At 50.4% G+C, this 19359-nt stretch overlaps 1 protein-coding gene across 7 annotated transcripts in view; it reads left to right on the top strand.

Annotated features, from left to right (window-relative positions):
- The window catches only part of NINL (ninein like), a 138094-nt gene that overhangs the window by 82473 nt on the left and 36262 nt on the right, over positions 1-19359 (top strand). For all 7 annotated transcript variants that reach the window (XR_012015245.1, XM_072793586.1, XM_072793590.1 and 4 more), the window contains 6 exons: positions 2862-2998; positions 4249-4389; positions 9453-9627; positions 10725-10835; positions 11410-11490; positions 18943-19072. Coding sequence is in view for 6 of the 7 variants with exons in the window: in XM_072793586.1 (XP_072649687.1) it covers positions 2862-2998; positions 4249-4389; positions 9453-9627; positions 10725-10835; positions 11410-11490; positions 18943-19072 (775 nt within the window). In the remaining variant the exon portion in view is untranslated. The remainder of the gene's footprint in view (positions 1-2861; positions 2999-4248; positions 4390-9452; positions 9628-10724; positions 10836-11409; positions 11491-18942; positions 19073-19359) is intronic.

The raw sequence follows: 19359 nt of genomic DNA on the forward strand, positions 1-19359 counted from the left end.
TGCCTGAAGGAGGGAGGTCAGTCCCAGAGAAGGGCAAGAAATTGCTTTCCTTGTGATGGAGATACTGGATGTCACCATCCCAGTAGTCTGAGTGTTTCCATGTTGTTGAGGCCAAGCTCCACAGGGAACCTGGATTTTATCAGAGCCACCTGCTGGCCTGGCCGAGCTGTTCCTCTCCCTGCATAAGCCTGACCTGCCCACATCCTCTCTCCAACGTGCGCTCAGGGCCATGGAGGGCCACCCTGTCCTGCTGCCTCCTCCCAAGTTTCTGCATGCTCTTTGCTGGGCCGGCCCACAAGGCTGTCTTCATGCAGGGCCCGTCTAACCTCCCAGGGACACGGGCCCAGGGACACATGGCCAGACCCTTATGCTTTGGAAGGAGCTTGCTCCAGGGTGGCCTAGGCAGGTATGCACGGGGGCCGATCAAGGGTTAGGGAAGAACACACTGCTGGAAGTGCATGCGGTGAGCTGGACTGATCTGCTTCATCTCCAAAGTTCACTTTGTGTTGTAGAAAAAAAAAGTGTGAACTGTATAGGAAAATATAAAAGAATAAAAGCCTGCCCCTTTTTACTCCCATTCTTCAGGGTGGCAACCTGACGGTTTAGTGGCAGTTCTGGGAGCCCTTCCCTACACAGAAATGTATTTTTAGATATTTCAGCTTTACATGTAAATTTTTTCTGTTCTAAATATTGGCATTTAAAATATATACTTACATCACATCTGCTCCTGTGTTGGTGTTTCTTCATAGGCTAGATTCCTGAAGTTACATGTTTTGACTCCTGATAGGCTTTGTCATATTACCTTGGTGATCAGGACCACAGGCCACTGCCCCAGCAGGAGCACCAAGCACACTGTGCCTGAAAAGGAAAGGCCTTTCTCTGGAGAAGGAAGCACCCAGCTGGGTGAGCCCTCAGCCTGGACACGGTCGCATCCAATCCCAGCTTCTCAAGACGACTCCTGGCCATTTCAGGGGGCTTCTTTATGTAGGCCCTTGAGAACGCTCTGTGAAGAGGCCTGGGATTGGTTGTCTGTCCCTCCTCAACAAATCACCAACTGAATTATACCTTTAAGCACACTGAGCATTCCCGCTGGAGCAGCTTCTGTGGGTCAGGAATTTGGGAACTGTGTAGTAGGTGATTCTAGCCCAGGGTTTCCCCCTAGGTTTGGCACATGTATTGTGAGGGTCTGGCGGGCTGAACTTCAAGTCAGCAGGCTGATGCTCACTGTAGCAGGAGGCCACCATGTCTTGCGCATGGCCCTTTCCTAGGGATGTTTGGGCAGTGGCTTCCCTAGAGCACTCATTGATCAGCGGGGCCTAAGAGAGAGCGGGGAGGAGGTCATGTCTTCCAAGCCCCAGCCTCGGAAGGCATGTGCTGTCACCTCCTTGGTGTCCTGTGGGGTCACCCAGATTGGCCCTGCTGGGTGTAGAAGGGGAATACCTGGATGTGGATGCCAAGAGGCAAGGGGCATGGAGCTGGCTGGAAGCAGGCTCCTGCCCAAGCCATGTAGTTTTGAGGACTCCTTTCTTTTTCTTTCTTTCTTTTTTTTTTTTTTAAAGATTTTATTTATTTATTCATGACAGACACATAGAGAGGGAGAGAGAGAGGCAGAGACACAGGCAGAGGGAGAAGCAGGCTCCATGCGGGGAGCCTGACATGGGACTCGATCCCGGGTCTCCAGGATCAGGCCCTGGGCTGAAGGCGGTGCTAAACCGCTGAGTCACCCGGGCTGCCCTGAGGACTCCTTTCTTGATCAGGAAGCTGCTACTGTGACCTGTTGTATGTGCCCTCTGGCTGGTGCCATGACTGCTGAGCCGTCAGTACTTGTGGAGAAACAGCTTGAGCTTCCCAGTCCCTCCAGACCTTCACCCTAATGTCCTGTCTCTTCAGAAGTGCTCTGGGACGTGGGGGAGCCGTGGGAATTTGAGTCTCCATTTTATAAGTTCTAGAAGGGAGCAGGCCTCATTCCCACATGTGAGCTGGGAATGCTGTGGCTTTTCTCTGCGAGCCCTGATGTGTGTCCTGCCTGCCTCTGGACTGGAGCCTAAGTGTTGATTTTTTTGACATCATGGAAAGAAGCAGAGGTCAAGAACACTCAGCACTAGAAAAGCAAATGTAGCAAAGTGTTTGTTACTGTCAGCTGAGCGGAGGGGTCTACCTGGTTTATTGTCACTGTGGTATAATACATATAAATTGTTCTATTCTCTTATTTTCAAAACCCTGAGGGGACAAGAACGCTGTGTTCTGTGCAGTGCTGGGCTGTGGCTCATCTGTTGGATTGTTTTTCCACCCATCTGTACACATATTTCACAGAGATTCTATTAATTTGAAATGATAAAAACTCAACTCTAAATGGTTTAAGCAGAGGGGACATAGGGGCTCACTGGGGCAGGCACTCGGGAGCAGGTGTCCCAGGGGTATCACCAGGGCTCTTCCATCTGTCCTCTGCTCCCTTCTCAGTGACACTGACCTCTGGTCAGGTCTTCTCATGCAGCAGCCAAGGCCAGCAGGCTCTGTACAGTCTTGCTTCACAGGGAGAAAGGCCTCTTCCCGGGCCTCCCATCAGTTCCCTTGATGTCCTCTGCCTGGAACGTGCCCCTTCTGTGTCAATTCCTTTTCCAGGAAGAGGGTCTCAGTCCCTCCTGGGCCACATCCACCCTGGTGAGGGGTGGGGGGAGAACTTTGCCTTGTCAGGGATGATCGGGGAGGTAAGGCCAGAATCCCATGAGCAGGGGCAGACAGAGGGCAGGTGCTGCCTACAGGACAATATGGGTCTGGGCCTTGCCGATTCTTAGGAAAGCCAGGAAGTGTTTGGAGAAGTCACACATCCTTTCCTGCCTGATGGGCTTTGTTGTTTCCAGAGTCTTGACTTCAGTGTGGACGAGAAGGTGAACCTCTTGGAGCTGACCTGGGCCCTTGAGAATGAGCTTATGATGGTTGGTGGTGCCACTCAGCAGGCGGCCCTGGCCTGCTACCGCCAGGAGCTGAGCTTCCGCCAGTAAGAGCCCAGGGTGGTTGGGTAGGGGGGTGGGTACAGCTGGCCAGGCTGCCAGGAGGGGAACCCTGCCCTGGGGGCAGGGGTTTGACACCACCTTTGCCACTGGCTATTCTTTTGGTGGGCACTTTTGTGGGGACAGGGAAAGAGCAGAGTGTTCCCTGGGCCTGGAATGACATCCCCATGTGTGTGGTTTGAGTGGGGTTTCAGGACCCAGTGGCCTGTTCAGTAGCTGTGGTTTGGGCTTTTACAGCCACAGAATTTCAGAGTTACTGGCTTGTCTTTATATTTGGTGAGAAGCTTACAAACTGATATCAGGGTCTTCCCTTAGCCCCTTTAGCAAGGTTCCCAGCGGGCATTTGGACCTGACACATCTTGCTGACACTGGGGCTCTTGGGTGCAGAGGCAGAAATCCTCCAAGTGGCAGGGGTGTGCTCCAAGAGCATGTTGAGGGCTCGTGGGCTGGGGCAACTGGCAGGAGAGCAGAAGAAAATGTTCCTCAATGTGACCCCCAAGAGCAAAGTGACAGGGTGCTGAGAATGCAGACCATTTTAGTTGGGTTCGGCTTTCAAGTACTGAGTACTTGGGTCATCTATCTGCTCAGCAGATGAGCGTAAAGATCATTTTTGTGTTTATTGATGTTCCAAAGCTACAGGAAAGAAATCATGATGGCTAAGCCTTCTGACCAGAGGCAGCTCAGCAAATAGGACCCCAGAAAGACTGTGTCTTGGGAGGATGGAAGGAGATAAGCTCTGTCTCCTTCAGGGGGAGAAATGGTCACCAGAATAGTAGGTGCTGGGGCTGTGTGCAGAGCCTCGGTGGGGCCTGCTCTGGGTGACTCACCTAGATGCCAGGCTGCAGGTAGTGGGGGATGACCAGGCAGGATATGGGTGGCCAGCCTTCTCCCCTTCAGGTATCCAGTCCCAGATTAGGTGCTAGAGATTCCTGGGAGAGGAGACAGGAAGGGGCATGGATAAATTCTCACTTGTTCTGGGCCATCTGGAAGTCTGGCACACTGTTTCAGACTTCTTGGTTCAGAAACTTTCTGGAAACCTTCCTTGGCAGGTCATGTAGCTTCTCTGTCGTATGTGCATCTGTAAAAGGGGCATGGTAATTCTGGAAATCATCTTTAGGAGATAGCTGCTGGTGGCAGTGAGGTCAGAGCATGGCACCCAGTTAATGCAGCCCCTTTTATCATTCATGCAGACACGGGGCAGGTGTCCCCATCTGACCCTGTCTCCTTCCTGTGACAGGGGGCAAGTGGAGCAGATGGCAAGAGAGCGAGACAAGGCGAGGCAGGACCTGGAGAGAGCTGAGAAGAGGAACCTGGAGTTTGTGCAAGAGATGGATGACTGTCACTCTGCCCTAGAGCAGCTCACAGAGAAGAAAATCCAGTAGGTCCTAGGGTCGTACCCAAGCCCATAGTTGCAGCTCCTTGGCAGCTGGGCAGTAATTCCCCAGCCTTGGCTAAGGGAGGTGGCGGTGGGTGCAGGGCTGCTTCTAGCCAAGGCTGGGGTCATGAACTTGGTGGAGCCGAGGCCCTCCTGCTTCACCTGAGCCAGTAGAAGTCTAGAAGGAGCACGTCTGGGGATGTCCCTCCTTGAAAGAAGGGGGAGGGGTGCATTTAAACAAGTAGCTATGCTCTCTGTGATGCGGGGACATGTGCGGGAGCATCCAGCTCTGTGTGTGCCGGTCCACTGCAGGCAGTGCCTTCGTGAGGTATGATGGGCCAAGCAGAGCCCTGGGGAATGGGCTGCTCCATTGGTCGGGCTGGTGGCTGGACATCAGAGGGAGGGGTCTGACCTTTTATGGACACAGAACCTACCCCTCTGGCTTATTAGCCAAATGTGAAGAAATCTGGCCCCCGAGGACCTCCTAGGCTGGGGCGTGCAGAGAGGCTTTCCATCCCATTGTGGGGAACACTCTATGTTAGGCTTCCCTCACAGAGCTCACCTGGTTCTTCACTTTCTGGAAACTTTTGTCACCTGGAGTATCCCCTCAAAGATAGCAAAAGGTGTGCACTGTGGAAAGTCCAGTGTGCTCTACTCAGCTCTTGGTAGTAGCAGTGGCAGGGGCACAGGGAGGCTCCAGCCTTCCCTCCTCGTCCTCCCTCACCAGCCCTCCTGTGATCTTGGGTGGACGGAGCCCTTGAGGTTCCTCATCTGTGAAATGGGAATGGTGACAGGCCATCCTTTGCACAAGAGGGCGCCAGTCAGTATGTGTGCACCTGTCATGCCTGCAGGTTAGCCATGTGGGACCTCCGCAAAATGTGTGAGCAAGAGAAGCAATACTCCAGGTAGTATACATGGTTTCAGTGGGCAGAGGACTGAGCTTGTAACAGGCCGTCTCATTCCTGTGCCTCCGAATGTTCCTCTCACTGTCGTGTGTGGTTGTGGCACGTGAAGCTAACATGTCTCTTGCACCAGCCCTGCCAGCAGTTTGTGGGTATTGTGGCCTGCGGTACATGAAGTCCCCTCTTGCATGGCCCTGGGCAGTGGAAAGGCCTTCACGGGGACCTTTTCCCTGCTCCATCTGCCTTACTGCAGGTTTCTGAGCACCATCCCAAGAAAGCCTTGCTCCTGCCCTGTGTGGGGACTGTCGTGGTTATAGTTACAAAGCCCTCACCGCAGGACCTCGTGACTCACCGTGGGAGGGACTGGAGGCACCCCAGGGTGCAGCCAGCTTTCCTGGGGCTCCACGGGTCTGCAGCACGGCCACAGGGGATGGAGGGTTTCATGGCTACATAGAGCCTGTTGATTGTGTCGACCTAAGCAGTGACATTGAAGCCTAAGAGCCATGTTCACCAGGGATGCCGGGCCCTTCATGAAGCAGCCAGAGGTCTGGGGGTTGCAGAGCTAGTCGGCCCTTAGGCAGGAGCTTCTATCCAGCCTGTGAGACTGTTGAGTGGCAGTGCCCCTATTATGTGCCAGGCATCCTGACTTACCAACTGTGGTTTTACGCAAATACTTGGCTATTTAGCCTAATTTTTCAGCTAAAGAAACAAGCTTGGCAGCAGTACAGTAGCTTGCCCATAGTCACACAACCAGCGTGGCCCAAAATTTGAAGCCAGGTGTCCTCTCCTTATCTCATGCTGCCTCTGAGAGCATAAGGCCCTGGTATGCTATGTATTGAGAGTGTAAGAAGACGAAACATTAGGCAGGAGGAACTCTGCAGGGTAGAGAGCTTGTCGCCTTCCCAAGCTGGGGTCACCTGGAGGCACATCCCGCTGTGCTAGGTCAGCACCCCAGGGCCCCACTGGCTCACCCTCTCATAGGACCCGTGTACTAGAGGTTTCAAGGGAAGGTATTGGCTGTCCCTATTGGTCTATGGGGGCACAGGCTCTGGGCCAAATAGAGCTACATATCTGAGTCTACAGGCCTCTGGAATCCCAAAGGCCTGAGATGCCCTTTCCTTACTGGTGGTGACTGGGAAAGGTCAGATGCAGCAGGCTGAGATCCTGGTCTGCTCAGCAGCGGAAGTCTACACCTCCCTCTGCCTGGTGTGGAGAAGAAGTATGCAAGAAATGGCGTCAGGGGGCCTAGTGTGAAAGAGTGAGAGTGTGTGTGGCTGTGTGAGTGCACACGTATGTACTCACTTCCACTATTCCTGTATGAAAGACTCTCATGGAATAATGGTAATATTCAGGAAACCAAAACATTAATTTTCAAGAATATTTCCGATCTCAGGCGCCTGGGTGGCTCAGTTGGTTGAGCATTTACCTTCAGCTCAGGCCTCAGCGGGGAGCCAGCTTTTCCCCCTTCCCCTCCCCCTGCCCCTCTCCCTGCTTGTGCTCGCTTGTGAGCTCTCCCTGTCAAATATATAAAATCTGTAAAAAATATGTTTCCAGTCAAACCTGAGGAAATAAACAAACAGGGTCAAACTGTATGGAGGTGTTGGTAAGGCCATGGTGCCTAGGGTGGGAAGACCGGCCCTGACACCTTGACTTTTGTGTGGATGTGCTGAGCCACCCTTATCTCAGTGTGGAACATGGATGATGTTGATCACAGAGGAGCATTTAGTTACAAAATAACTTATTTCTGCTCCTGTCAGCAATCCACAGTCTGCATTCAGCTGATTCCCTGGTAGCATCCAGCAACAAGCCTCCCCATTGACCTCTTCTTGCTGAGCCAGTTCCTGCTGGTGGAGCTAGAGTGTTTCATCTGTTGGCTCTTGAAGCTATCCGTGTATGATTTTGCTCACTTGATATGGTCTCCTTGATTCCCTGACCTCACAAAACAGAGTCAGCATGGGTTTCCACAGAGTGAGACTATGATTAAAAATTAGGAACTGAAGGAACCTTGGAAGAAGCCAACAGAGTGGTTGCTAGCACATTGTTTCCTTTCTCGGTGCTTCCCCTGCCTCCTCGTGGCTCTCCCAACAGCGTGGGTCTGTTAGACTCACCACTGACTTCGCAGGCTTGGGATCCTACCTGAGCAGGAGCCACACTGATTGTGGTGCCTCTAAGACTGTGGGTGGCAGCCTCATTGGGACCCTGGGGTTAGAGGGCCCACACAGGCCTCTAGACCTGGAGCTGCCTGAGTCCCAGACGATCTTCCTGTTGGCCCTGCACTGCCACCTACCTACCAGCCCTTGGCTCAAGGGAGAAAACTCCTTTTTAAGGAACTGTGTCTGAGAGCTAAATGTAAGTTGGTTTTAGATAACCAATTTAGGTAACAGAATTGATTTGCTTCAGTCACGGCATGTTATGCTTGATTCTCTCCCAAGCACATGGGAAGAATTTTATGATGTCTTTCTTGGGGTCAGAGAATCACAAACTTGAAAGGCTTATCTTGGTCTGAGAATCTGGCCAAGGGAGACACGAAGGCCCCATGAGTAATGGAGCATTAGCAGGAGTTTCTAGAAATAGCTTTTATGGCTGTATTAGGTTTTTCTTATTACAAGAGTAATAAGTGATACCAGTTCATTGTGGAAAATACAAGTAAAAATAAAAATAAAAGCAGAAATTTCACCCAGATGTTATCACTTCTGATGTTTTTATGTCCTTCACTTTTTTTTTCCATGCACATAATTATTTGGAAAATAATTGTATTATTTTGCATTGTATTGTGTATTGTAGCACATATGCTTTTGTGATGACTTGCAGAGCATCCCATTATGTGCGTCTGCCACATTTTATTTATCCATTTTCCTTTTTTTTTTTTTTAAGATTTTATTTATGTATTCATGAGAGACACAGAGAGGCAGACACACAAGCAGAGGGAGAAGCAGGCTCCATGCAGGGAACCTGATGTGACTGGATCCCAGGACTTCAGGATCATCCCGAGTCGAAGGCAGACGCTCAACCCCTGAGCCCCCAAGGCTTCCCTCCATTTTCCTTTTGTTGGATATTTTGAAAGTTTTTAAAGAATGGAGTGATACAAATAGGTGTTGTTTTTTTTTTTTAAGATTTTATTTATTTATTCATAAACACAGAGAGAGAGGCAGAGGGAGAAGCAGGCAGGCTCCATGCAGGGAGCCCGATGTGGGACTCGATCCCAGGTCTCCAGGATCACACCCCAGGCTGTAGGCGGCGCCAAACCGCTGTGCCACCGGGGCTGCCCCAAATAGGTGTTTTCAAAACTACCCCAAGGTTTGTGGAGTGTTACATTAGCTAGATTCATCTGACTGTTTTCCCCTAAGTAACAGCTGTCCTTTCTCTATCTCCTTTCCTGCCGGGTGTTCTTTCCTTGAAGTTCTGAGATGGGAAAGTCCAGATTGTGTGGAGGGGGCTGGGGGATGAGCCCCCAGTGTTCTCTGCTGAATTATTAACATTGCCAAGCCCTCTGCTGAATGAAGCAAGAGTTGTGCCCATCTTCATACTAGAGAGACTTGGTTTGAGAAATCCTGCTAAGTATCTGTTTCAGTGATAAAACTAAGATTTGGCACTTTTTTCTGCTGATATAAATGGTTCTTACAAAAGAGTAAGGAAGAAACTGAGGGTGGGGGGAATGCCTCCTACCTTCTCCTCTGATGGCTTTGGGAGCACTGTCCATAGGTTTTATGTTGCCTGTGTCCTGCACAAGAGGCTTGCTTTGGTGCACATTTGGTTACCTGGGGCATTTGATGGCTGTCCTGGTGTGGAGGTAGCCGGAAGGCAGAGGGCATCAGAGAGGTCTACCCCCAGAGAGCATTGGCTAGCTCACTCCAGAGGCTCCAGGACCTACTGGCTTCCCTTGTCACCTCCCCCGGCCCTGGACAGTGGGGGTGCCCACTGTCAGGCCCAGGGTAGGGGGAATTTAAAGGAGGGCCCCTGTGCTGTTTAGCTGAGGTTCAGTGACCCCATATGTCCAGCAGGAACAATTGAGTCCCAGACAGTGTAGCCAACTGCCATGGGCAGGAAGGTTCCAGGGAAGAAAGGCCGTGTTGTCCAGGAGATGTCCCTGGAGAGGTGGGGGTCAGTGTGGGTCTGGGGGGCCCCTTGCAACCCAACATGGCATGTTCAATGTGTGCCTCACAGGCACCTGGAGCATGGGTACCGGGAAAGGTTGAGCCTCCTGAGGTCCGAGGTGGAGAGGGAACGGGAGCTGTTCTGGGAGCAGACCTGCCGGCAGAGAGCTGTGCTGGAGAAGGACCTGGAGCGCCTGCAGGCCGAGGAGGCCAGCCTCCGGGAAAAGCTGACCCTGGCCCAGAAGGTAGGTGGGGAGCAGTGTCTCCCCAGGCTGTTCTACACTGAATGACAGAGATGAGGTTGCCTAAGGGTTCATCCTCCCAGACCCCACATTTTCCTAGTCAGGGACTGAATACCTTCTAGAAACCTTAAGTTTACATTTCCATGGTCAGAAAATGCCTGGGATTTCCAACCAAGAAGTGTTTGCTGCAGTCACAGAGATAGCACACTTCTCAGCCAAAGCAGAAACGTCTCTGGCTTTTCCACCAGAGGCATTGCCCCTTCCTTCTCTCTGGTCATGGGGGCAGCAGGGCAGGTCAAGACCCGTGGGGCTCCTATTCTCTGCTCTGGCTCAAGGGGACAGTGGTCAGGGATGGTCAGCCCCAAATAGGTGTTTGGGGCTTTGCTGTGCCCCTGCCCCCAACCCCCGGAGACCAGAGCATCTGTGAGGTCAGCAAAAGACCAAAGCTTACATCCCAGCCTGCTGGAGTCCTGACTGTGTAGCCTGAAGCTCACAGGGTTTTTGGGCTTTGGTGAGTGTCCTGCGACCCCCAGCCACCCTACATTTGGTTCCATCCAGTGAGGTGTCCCCCAATTCCTCCTGTGCTCCTGCCTTCCTCCTCTGCTTCTAACATGGAGCCTGCAGATTCTTTCCACATCTGCCTGTTTCTTGCCTCCCTGGGGGAGAAGCCGAGTCCTTGCCCTGTGTCCTCACTGCTCTTCTCACTGGTTTCCTGTGTCTCTGGGCACTGCCTTCCTCCTCCAGGGGACATCTGAGCTCTGTGCCGTTTCAAATCCCTCATTTAGACAGTGGCTCAGAAAGGATTGCCCCCAGCCTCTTCTTGTGTTACTCATGGACTTCCTGAGCGTTCAGGGCAGGAAAAGAAGGTGCGCTGGGGGAAGTGACCAGCACTAGTGAGGCGCTCCGCAGGTTGGTCCCCAGCACAGCCTCCCCTGCAGGTGCCAGGGCAGTGAGCACCAGTCAGGCTGCATTGGCAGGAGTTTCTTCCTTGCGTATGAGTGCTGCTGGGAATAAGTCTCTGACCCAGAGGGGAGACCGGCTGCCCCCAGCTCTGTCCTCCACTCCCAAAGCCCAGAAAACTGCTGGTTTGTGTCTTGTAGGAAAACAGTCGATTACAGAAGGAGATTGTTGAAGTTGTGGAAAAGCTTTCAGAATCAGAGAAGCTAGTCTTGAAACTGCAGAATGACCTGGACTTTGTGTTGAAGGACAAGGCAAGTCCTTCTGCTGATTCTTAGTCTCTGGGCACGGGGTAAAAGGTGTCAGGGACCTGAAAAAGATTACATAGGTGAGTGAATATGTTGTTTTCTAAATTTTACAATTCCAGAATGCAGAGCAAATCATCAGGGTGCCTTCCGTTCTGTTTTCTTCCTCTTTATGCCAGTGCGGGGGTGCTGGTATGCTCTAGTGCCACCATGCCTGCTGATCTTGTAGTGATGGGGCCAAGGCCAGCCAGTGCCAGCTGCACAGACCCCAGTGATGGGTTCTCAGTGGCGAGGGGCACAGAGGATAGGTGAGCATGGAGAGGTCCAGGCAGGGAGCATCCCAGGCAGCCAAGGCAGGAAGGAATGCACCCCAAGCTCCAGTTCGGAGTAGGACCACCCTCTATAAATTCAGAGCATCCTTTCGCCTTGAGATCTTTTAAACGAGAGGAGGGAGGAGGAGGAGGGGTGGAAGGCTATACCTGGAGGTGCTGAGCCCAGTGGAAGGAGCATGAAGGGTGATAGCACACATTCTACCTGGTCTGAGGTTCTGTCTGTCATTTTCCTGTGCGGGTTTGACTTTTAGCTGGAGCCACAGAGCATAGAACTCCTGGCCCAGGAGGAGCGGTTTGCAGAGGTCCTAAAGGAGTATGAGCTCAAGTGCCGGGTACGTACCCCACCCAGCCTCCTTGCCATCCTGAGCCATCACATGCCTTTGTCTTGCATTGGGGCTGTCGCTTTTGTCTTGGGTGCATAGGGCCCTCATGCCCCTCGCCCCACACCCTGAGTCCCCTTTGCAGCAAGGGCACTGGTGCTGGGGGCTGTGCCAGAAGGCCACATAGCCCTCTTCCAGCCATGCCTACTAAGAGTGGAGTGTGGAGCCCGTGACACAGATGGGTGGTGCAGGTCATCAGGGTCCGACTGGTGACCTGCAGACCTGAGCAGTGGGTATGCAGGCCCCATACGTTGCCCCCCTGCCTGGAAGTGGCCTGTCATTCTTGGCAAACCACATTCCTGGACTCCACACGGAGAGTAGTACAGCGTGGGTTGGCAGGAGCATCTTTTATGAGCAGGGCAGGTGGAGCCTCTGATCTGGGCCCATGTTCTACTGATGGGGCCTCCAGATCTCAAGTTCCACAAGGGGCTGGCCACGGTTGCTAGACTGGCACCTGTCCTGAGATCCCTTCAGTGTTTCCAAAGTTCCATGCTGGGAGACCCACCAAGGGCCTTATTCAGGTAGACACACCACAGAGCAGGGCACGGGTGATGAAATACAATGCCAGGGATGCTGGAACGTATCACGACCCTATTACACTCTTAAAGTTATCCAGGACCTCAACAGAGGAGACATTATTGCGTGATATGAAGGGTCTGTTACCAATTCACTTCTTAATGATTTCCCTCCAAATTGAAGTCAGAATTCATTTTGTTCCTGCTGCACGTGGCTTTGGCAACACCAGAGGATCAAGGTGAGCCCGTGCTGTTCTGGAGTGGACGTGACCTGCTTCTTCCTGCCCAGTGCTCTTTCCTCTGCTCCAAACCCTGGACACCAGGGTGCCCTTAAAAATCCTGTGTGTGGTCAGCTATGTCACCCTCCTGCCTGCCTCCTACTGGGTGTGTGCCGGGCCAGGGTTAGGGTCTGTCATGCTGGTTGGATTGCAGTGACATGTTGTGTTTCCTCCCTCCGTTTAAGCTTGTCACCTTGATTTAGAGCCTATAACTAACCATCAGTGAACAATTACCTTAGTGCACTGGAGCTTTCAAACATGCATAAACCCCGTCTTTCTTTCACAGAACTCTGTTACTTAAAGAACTATGACTCATTTCACTTCTAGTTCTTGAAGTTTGACTTTTTGAAACGTCAGAAATATTGTACAGGTTAGTGTTAGTTAATCCATGTATTTAGAAATTGGCCTTTCCATTTTTTTTTCTTAAGATTTGATTTATTTATTCATGAGAGACACAGAGAGAGAGAGAGAGAGTCAGAGACACAGGCAGCCCAACATGGGACTCGATTCCAGGACTCCAGGATCAAGCCCTGGGCCAAAGGCAGGCGCCAAACCACTGAGCCACCCAGGGGGATCCCCTGCCTTTACATTTTTTGAATATTTTTTGGTTGTTTCAAACTTACATTTAGAGCATAAAAAAAAGATATTTTTATTGGAAAATGATTTTTTAAAGATTTTTTTTTTTTTTTTTTTTTAGATTTTGTTTATTGGGCAGCCTAGGTAACTCAGTGGTTTAAAGCCGCCTTCAGTCCAGGGCGTGATCCTGGAGACCTGGGATTGGTCCCACATCGGGCTCCCTGCATGGAGCCTGCTTCTCCCTCTGCCTGTGTCTCTACCTCTCTCTGTCTCTCATGAATAAATTTTTTTAAGATTTTATTTATTTATTCATGAGAGACACAAAGAGGCAGAGACATAAGCAGAAGGAAAAGCAAGCTTCCCACAGGGAGCCTGGTGCGGGACTCAATCCCAGGACCCTGGGATCATGCCCTGAGCCAAAGGCAGATGCTCAACCACTGAGCCACCCAGGTGCCCCTAGAAAATAGTTTCTAATACATGAGTTACAAAAGTGAAAACAGTGGCAGGGACACCTGGATACACTATACCCATATTCACCTGTTGTTTATGTTTGATTCTACGTGTACTCTTTGCATACTTGCTCACTCAGTGTGCCGTGGATGGATATGAATGTGTACACAGTTATTTTCTGAACACCCGAGGGGGATGCCATATCCATAGTTGGTCAGTGTGATCCGAAGAGCAGGCACCAGAGTTGATTGATTGTTGAGTGTTCAGAATTTTGCTGGCTTCTTGTTAAACTTTTGATAGCTTCAGATCAGCTGTGGTGGGAGTTACTTACACCACAGAAATGTACGAAAGCCAAAAGTCTGGGCTTTTCTTCCTGAAGACCCAGCTTCCCGGTCTGCCTGACTGTGGCACACTTAGTAACTTGATGACACCCGGTGATACAAAACCTTAACCTGTTGGTGGTCTTTCAGTTTTGTTAGGTTAACCCTGACCCCTGTAGTACAGGATCTAGTGTCGGGTCAGAGGTTGTCTTTTGTTGTCATGTCTGTGTAAGGTCTTTCAAGCTGAAACATTGGGCCATGTGTGGAGGTTCCTCAAAGAGTTAAAAATAGACCTGCCCTACGACCCAGCAGTTGCATTGTTGGGGATTTACCCCAAAGATACAGATGTAGTGAAACGCTGGGACACCTGCACCCGGATGTTTATAGCAGCAATGTCCACAATAACCAAACTGTGGAAGTGGCCTTGGTGCCCATTGAAAGATGAATGGATAAAGAAGATGTGGTTTATGTACACAATGGAATATTCCTCAGCCATTAGAAATGACAAATACCCACCATTTGCTTCCACGTGGATGGAACTAGAGGGTATTATGCTGAGTGAAGTAAGTCAGTCGGAGAAGGACAAACATTGTATGTTCTCATTCATTTGGGGAATATAAATAATAGTGAAAGGGAATATAAGGGAAGGGAGAAGAAATGTTGGGAAATATCAGAAACGGAGGCAGAACATGAAGACTCCTAACTCTGGGAAACGAACTAGGGGTGGTGGAAGGGGAGGAGGGCGGGGGGTGGGGGTGACTGGGTGATGGGCACTGAGGGGGACACTTGATGAGATGAGCACTGGGTGTTTCTATATATTGGCAAATTGAACACCAATAAAAAATAAATTTATAATTCTAAAAAAAATAAACTTGTGTGGACAATTTAAAGCTAAAAAAATTAAAAAGGGGAAAAATAAATAAAAAATTCCTTTAGATTGCTCATTACAAGTATATAGAAATACAAAAAAAAGAAAAAAAGAAAAGAAGAAAAGAAAACGACATAGACCCTGGGCTTATAAACAAGAGAGTAGTTCCCACAGTTCTCCAACCCAAGTGGTGAGTTAGAGACAGAGACTACTCCAGCGGCAGGGTGGCCTCACGGGGTCACTGTATTTGTAGGAACAGGGAGATGGTGGGGAGTAATGAAAACAGAGCCAAGCTGGGGATGAATATTCAGAGGGTGATTTTCACATTACAATGAGGCGGGGGTAACTGGCAGTCACTGCTGGCACTTTCTGAGTCATTTGCACTCAGGCTTCTTCAGATGTTTCTGTTTCCTTTTCAGCAGTTTGTTAGTGTGTTTCTAAAAGGTGAGATTGACCTGGAGGCAGAAGGCTCTAGGAGTTTGGCTCCTAGACAGTTTAGTTCTGGACAGTTTGGAAGAAGCTTCTGCTACAAATTTCCTGAGCTCCTGGGGTCAGGACTGGCCTGGTGTCTGGTGCGAGCTCCCTTCCAGGGGCTGCTGGAAAGCTGGCTTCCCCGGGAGTTCCCTGGGGTCTCTAACACAAGGACTGTGATCCTGTTCTTGAGGCTCCACCCTCAGGATCTGATTTCTTCCCAGTGGCACCCCCCCCCCTTCACCTTAGCTGTTAAAATTTAACATGGGAGTTGGGGTTAGGGGGAGGGCACATCCAGACTATGGCACATTCCCACAGCCCTTGTCTCTGACATGGGTATTTTTAAAGTGATACTTTTAAACATTCTTATTTTGTGTTTTTCTGATACTTCTTTGGATTAAATTGAGATTATTATGTGTTCTTAGATGGACAGCACAGGTGATGCTAATTTTTGGTCAGCTGGTCAAGGTGTTGCCTGATTTCCCCCTGTATAATTACTGGGGTTTTTTTCTCTCATACAACTAATAAGTGGTCAGTGGGGAGACACATAAAGACCACGTAAACATTCTGCTCTTCATCAGAATTTTCCTTGGATTTAGAATGCACTTCAATCTTTACCATGATAGTTGCAAAATGATGATGTCCCAAGCCTAGCACCCATTCCACATCTATCATTTGACGCTTGGAGGTCTCCTGTGAGCCAGAGAAATCCTGCTTCTCTGCTGTTTGCTACTAGAGCATCACTGCCTCTGGGCTGACCGTGTTTTACACTCAGCCTTCAGAGGTAGAGGTAGAGATAGCCTTTGGCCTTCCCCGCAGGGTATCACTGACCCTTTCCAAGGTCTCTGCTCTGTGTTTTCCTGTAATTTGTGACCAAGATATTTGTTAGCCAGGAAACCATGCTTTCCCTTGTTGCAGAATCCTCTTCCTACTTATCATTTTAACTTTTTGTCATCTCTTTCAGCTCTCTGTCTCAATTTTCTTGCCGAGGCTGCCTTTGGTTAAAGGGGAATGTAAAATGTTAATCAGAGTTTTCTGTGGCTTCATGTTTCTGCCATTGCCTTGGGTAGACACTGTAATGGAGGAGCATGTCCTTGTTCGGAAACTCCAAATGCAGATTTTCCCTCTCTGCATTTCCACAATTACAGATGGAATGCTTTTGTATGTCTCTAAATTCACATGTTGAAGTCTGTTCCCACAATGTGATAGTGTTAGGAGGCAGTGCCTTTGGAAAATGATTAGGTCATGAGTGTAGAGCCCAGCATAAGGTATTAGTACTTTATATAAAGTACCCCAGAGACCTCCCCCATCTGTTCCATCACGTGAGGACACAGGAAAGACTGCCGTCCATGAACCAGCAAGCCCTCAGCAGACACAGTCTGTTGGCACCTTAATTGTGCATTTCTAATCTCCAGAACTACAAGAACTAAATTTCTGTTATGATAAGTCCTGTCTGTGGTATTTGGTTATAGCAGCCCAAGCAGCCTAACCCCTAACAGATGTCCCCACCATTGCCCAGCTCCAGGTGGTTCTTCATCCCCCTTTATGTGTGTGCTCGCTCAGGCCTTGCTTGTGGCCCCCGCCAGCCTACTGGCATCACCTTCCTCTCTGATGCTTCCCAGTGCTGCTGGTGAAATCCCACTCTCCTCTCAGACTGGTTGCCTTTCCTTGGCACCCACAGGCACCCCAACGAAATATGAGTCCCTGTGAAAATACACAGTACCTGGCTCCCCAGCCCCACCAGGCACCCCTTGTGTAGAGTGAGGACCCATGGCTCGTCCAGGATGGTGCATGTCACCCTCATCAGTTAGAACTAGACATGCTCCCTGATGTGTCCAGGGAGCAGAGAAGTCTGCCCAACATAGATCGCACCTAAGAGAACCTGCTTTTTTGGCATTGCTGAATTTGTGGGATATGTGTAAATTTTCAAAATACCCAATACAAAGTACACATGTAATTTTAAGTTTTCCCATAGGCACATTAAGAAATGTAAAAAGAGGGACGCCTGGGTGGCTCAGCAGTTGACTGTATGCCTTTTGGTTCAGGGCATGATCCTGGGGTTCTGGAATTGAGTCCTGCATGGGGCTCCCCTCCTTCTCCCTCTGCTTATGTTTCTGCGTATCTCTCTTTGTCTCTCATGAATAAATAAAGTCTTTTTTTTAAAAAAATGTAAAAAGAAATAGGTGATTGTGCACCTGGGTGGCTCAGCAGTTGAGCGTGTCTGACTTCTGCTCAGGGTGTGCTCTCAGGGTCCTGGGATCTAGTCCCCCATCAGGCTCCCTGCAGGGAGCCTGCTTCTCCCTCTGCCTGTGTCTCTCATAAATAAATAAATAAATAAATAAATAAATAAATAAATAAATTCGTTTAAAAAATCGGTGACATTAATTTTAATAACATTTTAATTCAATATATCCACATTGTTACCATTTCAATATATAATCAATATAAGCAAATTTTTAATGAGATATTTTATAGCCTTTTTTTGGAATCTAGTCTTTTAGCATCAGTGTAGACTTTAGGCTGCTGCACACCTCAGTTCACAGTAACTGCACCTGAGATGCTCGGTGGCCTGTGTGGTGAGTGCTGTCTCCTTGGACACCCCAGGGTTAGAGCAGCAGTGACCACAGGCTGTGTAGGAACTAGGAGGAGCATGCTCTGCTTTGCAGACTTGTCCCGAAGCTCTAACATTCTGGCCCAGCCCATTCTCCCTAGATAGAACTGCTCCCTCCATGGGCAAACTTATACATTTGTCTAGGAGTTTTTGAGTGAGATGCAGTGATCCTGTGTGAATCTATGCTGTTTATAAGATCTGTGCAGTGAGGCTGCCAACAAGAGGGACCTTCTCCAGGGGGAGATGCCATCATAGCCCAGGCACTGGCCTTCAGGAACAGTTTTGGGAAGATTAGGTCTATTCAATGGGAGCTGCCCAGAGGGGACACTCAAATAGGATTCAAACACCAGAGAGGGTTGTGGAGCCTTGATGTACCAGGGGCTGGGCCCTGAGTCCTCTCCCTGTGGCCTTGGCTAGCTTGGGCTTCCCCGAGAGGGAATGTCCCACAAGGAGAAACTGGCTGAGAGCTGCACTGTTGGAAGGTGTGGCGTTACTTGTACCATCCTGCAGGCCGGGGCAGCCATAGGCCTGGTGGGGCTCCAGGGAAGGAGGACATAGATGCAAAGTTGTGAGTGGACGTGGCAACACACACAGCTGTGAAACCATCAGAGAAAATGGCTATAAACTCTACACTTCCTAGCCCTTTAAAAATCAGGTGATGGGGGGTGCTTGTGGGGATGTTTCATTCAAGTGTGAACAGAAGTACACTGGTTGCAGATGAGACCCTTCCCCAAATCCCCCCACTTCCCCCTGTGTGCGTGCTCACCCAGACACTGTCCTCTCTGTTTGATGTCCTCATCTTTGCTCTGTGGCCCTTGGTCCAAAGCACCTGGTACCCTCTGGGCTTAGTAGCTGTAGAAAAAACCCTGTGCAGAGGACAGAATCCCGGGACACATCCCAAGACTTGCTGCATCACACCCACGGCACAGCACCACTGTGCTCTTACACAGAGCACCTGGGGTTTCAGATGTTGATGGTTCTCTGTATTCTCTATGTTTCTTCTCAGTTTCTACTCCACTCTGTGTGCATGTGTGTGTGTGTGAGAGAGGGGGGAGAAAGAGAGAGAGAGAGAGAGAGACCGCCCCTTCCGTATATCGGGTGGTTGAAAGTGGCACAGGGCATTAGCAAGTCAAGAGCATTGCTTTGGTTTGGTTCATGGGTCATTAGGAAACTAGAATGCAGGTTGAGTGTGGTATGCTGGAAGGCAGGACCTGACACCTGGCTGCCCACTTGGGGGGTTGGCTCCACTGCTCTGCTCCCCATGGCTCCTCAGGTGGCCGCAGTGGCTGCAGGGGTGTCTGGCTCTACTCTGCAGGACCTGCAGGACCGCAACGACGAGCTGCTGGCTGCACTGGAAGGCCTGCGGGCACAGCTGCCCTCAAGTTGGCATGGCCGGCCCCATGCACAGCCAGAGGAACAGCTGCTCCCTGGACACGGCCCAGCAGGTAGGAGCCCAGTCCTGGGAGGTGACAGATTGTGCGCTCCCACTCTGGGGGACCAGAGGCCGGTGGCCATGGGGGTCTGTCTGCCCTCACAGCCCAAGCTTCCCCCCTGGCCTAGGCATGGCATGTCAGGCTTCCAAAGGATCACATGCCCTTCAGCCCACCACCCATGGGAGAATGGCCTGTAACCCCAAGTCAGGGATAATACCCAGAGCCCCAAGGGAGGTACAAGAGGGTGAGGTTCTGCCATTTGGGTAGAATGGGAAGGTTAGGATGACCTTGTAGTGACC

This window comes from Canis lupus, chromosome 22 (genome assembly GCF_048164855.1).
Source record: "Canis lupus baileyi chromosome 22, mCanLup2.hap1, whole genome shotgun sequence".
Classification (NCBI taxonomy): Eukaryota; Metazoa; Chordata; class Mammalia; order Carnivora; family Canidae; genus Canis; species Canis lupus.